Below are 8,710 nucleotides of genomic sequence, written 5' to 3'. Positions count from 1 at the left end.
AGTTCTAGATAGCAATTAAATATTTTATAAGAAGTTAGTATTTTATATTTAAATTGTTGTAGTAAAGAATTTTGTGTCCGTGATAATTTAGTTTTAAAAGTTGATTGGGTGGGCCGAAACCTGACATTGTCCTTTTAATATCTTGTCATCCTATCTTCACACAGACTTCAGATTTTTACACAGACCTTACATACATTTTTACTTAGACTTTACGTTCGTACAGATATTTGCACCAACTTAAAGTTAATATCGTGAGGACCCACTATAAGCAACTAACGCAGATCAGCGTAGAGTGAGAGATTGTGACCAAGAACGAGATGAGTAGCAAAGGCTTAAACGGGAAGGATCAGCATGGACAGAATAAAAAATAGATTAGATGATTGATCTTTACATTTTACTTTTTTTGTTTCTCCCATAAGTCCTTTCAATGGTTTATTACTACAAATTTTCGTGGTCACTTCAGTAAAGCACTGCTGGCCTTCCCTAAGATTCACGTAAAAACGTTATGAAATAGTGAAGGTTTAAAATTGACCTGATGAAGGAGACGAGGAAAAGTAGAAGGAACTCCGCAACGTGCTTTTAATTTATTAGCTGCCTCGTGCTTTTTAGGGTTCCGTACCCAAAGGGTAAAACGGGACCCTATTATTTTCGCTCCGCTGTCCGTCCGTCCGTCTGTCACCAGACTGTATCTCATGAACGTTGATAGTTAGAGATAGTTAGAGTTAGAGCTGAATTTTTCACAGATAATGTATTATTATTGCCGCTATAACAACCAATACATGAAAGAAAACTAAAACAGAATAAATATTTTGGGGAGCTCCCATACAACAAACGTGATTTTTTTGCACTCGCACTTGGCCACTTTTTGTTATAATTCTAATACCTCTTTTATATATTTTTTTTTATAAACTTGTTAATAATTCTGTATAATATTTGTTGTAAATAAAATATATTTCTCTCTATTATTTTAGATTAGTAATCACTAATCAGTTGTCAGATCTGTCTCTGGTTTTTGCGAGACGTAATAGTTCCTAAAGTTTCGAATTCTTCAGTCGAGTGTGTTACCGCACTTTGCGAATTCCCATTGCTTGTAATAGAAACAATTCTTCAATTACTCTGTTTTATCTTACTATGCTAAAAACAACGTATATATTGTCTACTAAATCTGGTTTTATTTATAAAACAAAATCATTACTCCTAACTTATTGAATGGCATACTTAATTGAATTACATTAGAACATAATAAAACATGCTCAGCTGAGCGTCAAGAAGTTTGTTGAAGTGTTGAAGACGTCGTCTTTTGAAAAGACGACTGCAATAAAGTCAGTATAGTTATCGGCACGAATCTTGAGCTCTGACCTTCATCTGCGCAGAAGTAATTTATTGGGTCCCTTTTGTGGTATGAAGTGAGGCGCGGGGGCGGGCTAAAGCGGTGATTGGCCCGCAGTGCATCGCGTCATAGCCGTCACTCGGGATTGGTTCTTTGCTAATAAATCACTTCTGCGCAGATGTAGGTCAGAGCTCAAGATTCGTGCCGATAACTATACACACCACCACAATGTACATAATTCGGGAATAAGCCGTGGTCTTTTGTTACAACCTGATGGGATTTTCAGGACTTCTTCTTTTTATGAAACTTACTCGTAGATTTTCGTACAAAGTAAGGGTAAAAACAAGCACAACAAATTATCACCAACACACATTTATTACCACCACATAAAATTAAACAAATAAATAAATTAAACAACCTCAATAAATGTAGTTATAAGGTCCAAAACCGCAAGAATTGATTGGAGAAACCACAGGACTGATTGGACCAATCACAGGATTGATAGGAGACAAACCATATTCTAATGGAGAACCAAAACCTGGAACTATAATTTCTGGGGCAGACGTAGGTAGAGTATTGCTTAATAAGTTACTGACAACCAACAGTTGTAAAGCATTTGCCAAGTTATTAGCAACCGTACTGTCTTGTATTATGGTCGTAGATGGCAAAGCAGGGTTAGTGATGACAGTTTCCAGTCCGTATGGTACTTCTAGGAGTGGGGGAGCGTAGTTCGGCCCGATGATCATCTGGTTAGGTAGGATGGTTTCGCCTACCGGCAGAGGGAGGATGTTTGGACCACAGTTTGGTAAGATCCGGTTTAAGCATTGGGCGTTGAGGGTCTGAAAAATAAAGGTTTTTGTTAGATAGTTGTTTTGAATTGAGATGAGTTACGGTGAATTTTAGTTAGACGAATGAATGCTATGGTTTTCGGTTTAATTGACACCAAAATCAATTTTGTAATCCCAGAGAACCTTTTTGCTTTTTCAAACCGCTTTATTAACAAAAACTACAACTTTAAACACCCAAATAAAAAGTGGCCTATATAGTTTAGGTTTTAAATAAATAAAGGTGCTATATAAAACTAAAAGAATTGTTTATTTCACGCCCGTAGTTCCTGATATACCTAAGTGCGTTCAAACAAACGAATTCTTCAGCTTTATTATATTAGCATAAAATTATCGATTATTAAAATTAATATCTGATTTCATACTTACATTTAACATTGCAAATTGAATGCAAACTAAAGCAATGAATTTGGCAGCCATGTTAAAGTTTTGAGACTTTAAACTTCCTAATTAGTTAAATTGTAAATAATGATTTTGTTATATCAACACGAGCTTATATACTAAAATATTATCTAAAACTTTGCCGTTTTATCAGAAAGTTGCTACTTTTATCTGCAGTTGGGTAAATTGTTGTGTAATGTCAGATAATGCATAACGAAAAGAAATTATTATCTTGTTAAGAAGATTTAGAGGTTTGAGTTACAAAAAATCTAGACATGCCAAAAGTAATTTGAATTTTCATCAGTACAAAATCCTGGTGGATTTTCTTTCAGGAAAGGCATTTTGTGCCACAACCATATAGATGCAAGATTTTTATTGCAAGAATTTGCCGGACAATTGTTTTCATCAGAACAAAAAAGAAACAAAAAGTTTCCATTCTATCTTAGATACCGCTAGCGACATCTCTTGAGAATTTTCCGAGCTACATCAGTTTCCATGGTTACCAAGGTTCTAGATTTCAAAACGCCATCTAGATTTCTAAATTAAAGCATCTACCACAAACAAAAGCTTTTCATTTTCAAACTACTATTGTTTTCTGCACAGTAATGTGTAGTGTTCCAACAACTTCGAAAAGATGTCAGCATGACATGCTATTACATATACATAACTGCTCTATGGTGCTACCTAAGATTTTTTGCAGTTCATAGCCTATAAGTAGTTTCAAGGAATGATATAATTTTTTGAACTGACTGGTAGAGCTGTTAAATGTACTAAAAAACTGAGTCAAAAACGGTCAGAACATAAACTCTGTCTCGTATATGGTCGCAGTATTATGTTGCATTAAGGACCTTTCACGTGGATGTGATGGATACCTACTTCAAGCTATCTCTTCTCTTTTGTCATCTCTCTTTTGTTAGTTGATCTTATTTTCTATCTGTATTTTTACTTTTGTGTATACGCCATGTTCTTGTAATTCTGTTTTCTTACTATGATATAAAATTTAAAGAGCAAGTTTTTGATAAGGTCATCTTTGAACTTAGGTACTTATTTTTTAAACACACACAAACCAAATCGCGGGCTCAAGAATAAAAATATACACCATCATCAATTCCACAACATTCCTTAACGCATAACAATCATTGCCATAATTATATTCTAAATAACAATATTTGCATCATTCAAAACTGAAAAGAAAACGTTCTGTAGGTACTTACGTTTCAAACACGCTACATAAACAGGACAACAAACAAAATGAAAAATGATGTGCAGCCGAAAACTCAGCTTAGTATATGCTGTGCTTGCAAGCACACCACTGATTTTCACTGATTTTTTTTGATGAAGAGGAGGAGGCAGATAATTCCAGATCTTCGCAGCAGAATAATTAAAGCTGCCTTTGAATTGCGACGTCCTATGACCTGGGATTACCAAATTGTTAGCTTCTCTTCTCCTTGTAATTTTTTGCTGAACACCTTTCACCTATTCAGTCAGATAGGGCAGTCGCTCCTTGTAAAGCACTAGTACTCAGCAACATCCGGTTAGACTTTAAGCCGATCCCAACATAGTTTGGGAAAAAGGCTCGGAGGAAGAAGACCTTTCACCTATTCTAATTATTCGAAAAGATATGTACGCCTTTTTGTGTGCCACGTTATGTACGTGGCAAGTGAAATGAAGCTCAGAAGCTATCTGCGCGTTTCCATCTTCATTACCAATTTTTTTTCTCATTTAAGTAAGGGGTAATATACGCTCTTTAGAGATGTCATGCATTCTGTATGCGTTGAATTTTATTATACGTTACATATGAAGAAATAGAGAGTGCACGTGTGTCTGCTCAAATGCTACATTCTACTATGTCCTGCGCAGCTAGTTAAACTTCTTTAAGACAATAGCCACCACGGCCGATAACCGATCTGGACACCGTTATTATTATTTACACAAAAAAAGACTTTAAGTAACAAAAATAATTTATTTATATTATTTACAATAAATAACACTAGTTTACAGTACATTTGTTGCCGGGATTTTTTAAGCTGTTGTTGACTACTCATATTTAACCATATTTAAAACTATTAGTAGTTTTTTTTTATCAGCTCTAGTTTTTGAGATTCAGCTAAGTGCGGTTTAAAGAGAAAAAACGTGGATTTACCTTAAAGAATATTTGTTTAAAAATTATATTAATTGTTAAGTTCCAAAAAACTTGGCTTTAAAGCTCTTCTCTTATGTGTAGACTTTGGGAAATGGCGTATCAGAGACCAGCAATAGTCAGACATCATATTTACATCCCAGAAACCCTGATAACGTTCTTCCATGACACGTTAATCTTGATGCATACGTTCTCCCCTGCTCTTCGCTCATATCTCCTAAATTTTCTGGAAATCTGTCCAGATGACTGAAGAGGAAGTGACTTTATGCTCAAATTGCATCCCATACCTCTTATTTGTAAAAGCAGGTCTTCGACAAGTTCAACATAATTTTCATTATAATTTTTCAAAATTCAATATAATTTTTATTCTCTGAAAGTTCAGGTGAATGCTACACTCTTCGCTAAACACATGTTCTACTTCGGTTTTGCCATTTAGCTCGATTTTTGGTGTTTAAGCTGTTTATGTTCACGCTGCAAAAGTAAGAGCCGTCGAGATGATTTTTCGATTCTTTCCAAATAGTTGGTGTTTTAAGTTGAAAAGTACTTCTTTTACCACTTTTCCATAATCTTAAATATTCAACGCACGATTTACAAACACAATCAGGAGCCCAAGATTTGTCATTTTTATCTAACAACATTCCAAAATATAAAAAATAAGTATTTTTAAGCGTCTCTGATGACATTTCTACTCTTCTCAAACACATATTCTCCTCATAAGTAACAAACATGGTTTGGATTGTTCAAACAACGCCTCCTTGAACTACTCGTGTTGTAAAAACTTCACATATTTGTATAATTACAATAAAATACGTACTTCAGCGACTGAAAAAGGTTCAGAAAAGAGAAAGTCAATAACAAGTAAAGTCGAGCTACAAAAAAATTTTTGCGGGTGTAATTAATAAAAACTAAACATAAGTGAATGTTACCAGCCATTAAATCCACGGCAACAGGCAAAAAGTTTGATTTTGTAAACTAGTGTAATCTTATAATAAAACTGTTGACAATGAGAATGATTATAGAGGTAATAAACAGGTACTGAAAGAAGTATTCTGCAGACAAGTTGAAATAACAATTTAGCTCACAACAAACCTAAACAAGTAATTTACAAACAAATTATAATTTTGACAAAATTAGATCACTCATTAAGGCATTACTTATAGCAACAAACAAAATAACAGTCAATCAAAACAAATCACCCACAGAAAACAGATCATTATCACCCATCATTGAATAAGGTGATTGAAAATCTTGCCTCGAACTTATAGAAGTATATGGAGATAAAACAGACTCTGCATACGACGAACTTGGATCCAAAGCTTCATACGGAGACATTAATGCCATACTATTTCTTGTAGGAGCATAAGCACTTATGACATTCGGCTCAGCAAAGCTTGAAGTACCAACAAATTTAGAATTAGGCATAGACGGAGGATAGTAAGGAATTTGAGCCTGCTCTGCATAAGAAACAGTTTCCTTAACTTTAGGCTTAGATAATTCAGGTGGAGGAGAATTCAATATATTACTGACTACTAATAATTGTAACGCTATAGCTAAATTATTGAGCACACTAGAGTCTATACTTGACGGTTTCACATCGACTTTAGTTGGCTGTTTCGGTACCAGGTTAGGCTGGCCTGTTGGTGGAAGTTGGGGCACAGGAGACGGAAGTCTTGGTAAACTGGCAGCTGTATTCAAAGGTGGGGATTGAATCGATGGTAACTGCTGTAAACTGGATACAAGGTTAGGAAGAGCTAAAGCTGAGAATGATGGTAAACCAGTAGATGGTCTTGTCTGTGTTGCCAAATTAGGTGGTAATGTTTGGGAGGCGGGTATGGTGATCGTGTGTGCTGAATGTGGCAACCCTGTTAGATGTAGATATTGTTGTAACGTTGGCTGGGCGTATGATGTTGTGAGTACCTGTAAATTAAAAATCATATTTTATTTTAGTGTTTACCAAAAAACATTTTAGAGCGTTTGCTGGTTCGGAAATTACGATTATTTATAGTCTGTTTTTTAATCTCGTAGACTAAATTGACACTTGCAAAATGTCAAACTTCCAAATAATTTTGCTAGCTCTGTGGTGCAGTGTTGTACTTACGATACCGGTACGTTGAATCGTAACTTTTTACAATAAGTCATCCTGAAATAATGGGCTTATCCTTGATGATTACGCATGGCTTTGCGTGGTCAGATATCCCTGGCAGTTTGTAGCACGTCGTACAGCCATGTGTACGTACGTGAATTTTAAATATAAAACTTTGAATGAATATTAAATTCGTCTATTATAGATAAAAAGTTACGATTCAACGAACCGGTATCGTAAGTACAACACTGCACCACAGAGCTAGCAAAATTATTAGAAAGTTTGACATTTTGCAAGTGTCAATTTAGTCTACGAGATTAAAAAACAGACTATAGTACATATACGTTATATAGTACATGTAAATTTAGTACATGATTTTAATAGTAATGTTTTTGAAAAACTCAATCTGGGTTGTAATGACCATGTATTTTACCATACGTCGTTACAATTACAGGTCAAGTAATGCTAGCTTAATACAGGACACATATCAAGAACTTAAATGCTAAGAAAATCCAAATAAATATTACGTTTCTAAAGGAATTCAAGATCTAAATTTGATGAAACAATGAATTACTACAAACCTTAACAACAAAACTTTGTATCAAAAACAAGAAGATCACTTCCCGCGCCATTGCGACCACAGATAAAATACAACAACTCTCAGAATGATATAGAAACTCATTGATATAGACGCGTTTATCTCACTACATACAATTACGTAATCGCAATCAGATGCAGTATGCTTAGATAAATTAGTGTGTGATTTATCTCTACTGATTACAATTTATTTTGTAAGAATTTGAAGATGATTTAAATTGTGGAGCACGGTTGAATAGATAATGTCTTTGTTTAGATTTTTTATGATACGGTAATTAAAAGAAAACTTGATTCGATGAAGAAAATTTTAATTCCAATAACAGTTTTCAGTCGGTCTGATACAGCAATACCTGAACTTTGTAATGTGCGTACCACTATTAATCTTCATACTGATTTATGAGCCCAAACAAACTATCGGCCGACTAAAAGTTTGCAATACGCTTAATATGTCACGTTGCATAATAAATGAATTTGTTATTTAAAATTGATCGAATCGCTACTTTTAAACATCCACATCAATGCAATAATTTATGAAAACCGGACATACGAATCTCATAAATTATTGATACAAATGACAGTCGGAGTTATTGCGGAAATGCAATCGAATAAAAGCGCTGAATTGCAAATTATTTCAATGAATCATAAATGATGTCAGTTTTAAAATTATTGACATAAATACCCACACGTTTTTGACCTCGTTATTTTATTTAAATGCTAGCAATTTTAGTTTATTTGCCTTGTCTGTTGTTGTTGTTGTTGTATTTCTGAATCATTATCTGACTAGATTTTTCTTAACTATGTTGGGGTCGGCTTCCAGTCTAACCGGATACTGCTGGATACCAATGTTTTACAAGGAGCGACTGCCTATCTGACCTCCTCAACCCAGTTACCCGGGCAACCCAACACCCCTTGATTAGACTGGCGTCAGACTAACTGGCTTTTGACTACCCGTAACTACTGCCAAGGATGTTCGTTCAATGACAGCCGGCACTTACAGTTTAACCGTCAAATCCGTAGCGGACCCCAATCGGGGTCTGAACATCAATGTCACCGTAAGCTCGGTTTAGACCCCAATTGGGGTCTGCGAATCAGTCATACACTTTCCTAATTATTTACGCTCATATTTATTTTCTTTCCAATCAAACCACATTTGTGAGTATTAAATAAAATAACTAAATAAATTTAAATTATTTTGACGCATTCAAACCTTTCATATTTAGCATCCCGTTAGAAATATACCTTTTTCAAATCCAATCGTAATTACCGGGAATTCTGATCGAACTCGCCATGTTTGTTTACATTAGTTGTTTTTTTAAATTTGAAGACGCATAGAC

General features: G+C 34.8%; 1 protein-coding gene across 1 annotated transcript; it reads right to left on the bottom strand.

Annotated features, from left to right (window-relative positions):
* Positions 1-5,700: 5,700 nt before the first annotated feature.
* Positions 5,701-7,433, bottom strand: LOC124643455 (proline-rich protein 36-like). The gene is made up of 2 exons (XM_047182443.1): positions 7,361-7,433; positions 5,701-6,613 (listed from the first exon to the last, which is right to left on the bottom strand). The coding sequence occupies exons 1-2, from the start codon at positions 7,409-7,411 to the stop codon at positions 5,879-5,881; spliced, it is 786 nt and encodes a 261-aa protein (XP_047038399.1). The 5' UTR covers positions 7,412-7,433; the 3' UTR covers positions 5,701-5,878.
* Between the last annotated feature and the right edge of the window lie 1,277 nt (positions 7,434-8,710).

The sequence above is a fragment of the Helicoverpa zea genome, chromosome 27, assembly GCF_022581195.2.
Source record: "Helicoverpa zea isolate HzStark_Cry1AcR chromosome 27, ilHelZeax1.1, whole genome shotgun sequence".
Classification (NCBI taxonomy): Eukaryota; Metazoa; Arthropoda; class Insecta; order Lepidoptera; family Noctuidae; genus Helicoverpa; species Helicoverpa zea.
Note: the sequence above shows the minus strand (reverse complement) of the source record. Positions and strands in the feature narration are given on the sequence as shown.

Coding starts and splice junctions, on each gene's coding strand:
- LOC124643455 (XM_047182443.1), bottom strand. CDS start 7,411: ATGGCGCGGGAAGTGATCTTCTTGTTTTTGATACAAAGTTTTGTTGTT. Junction 6,614..7,360: donor TACAAAGTTTTGTTGTTAAG/GTTTGTAGTAAT, acceptor TTTAATTTACAG/GTACTCACAACATCATACGC.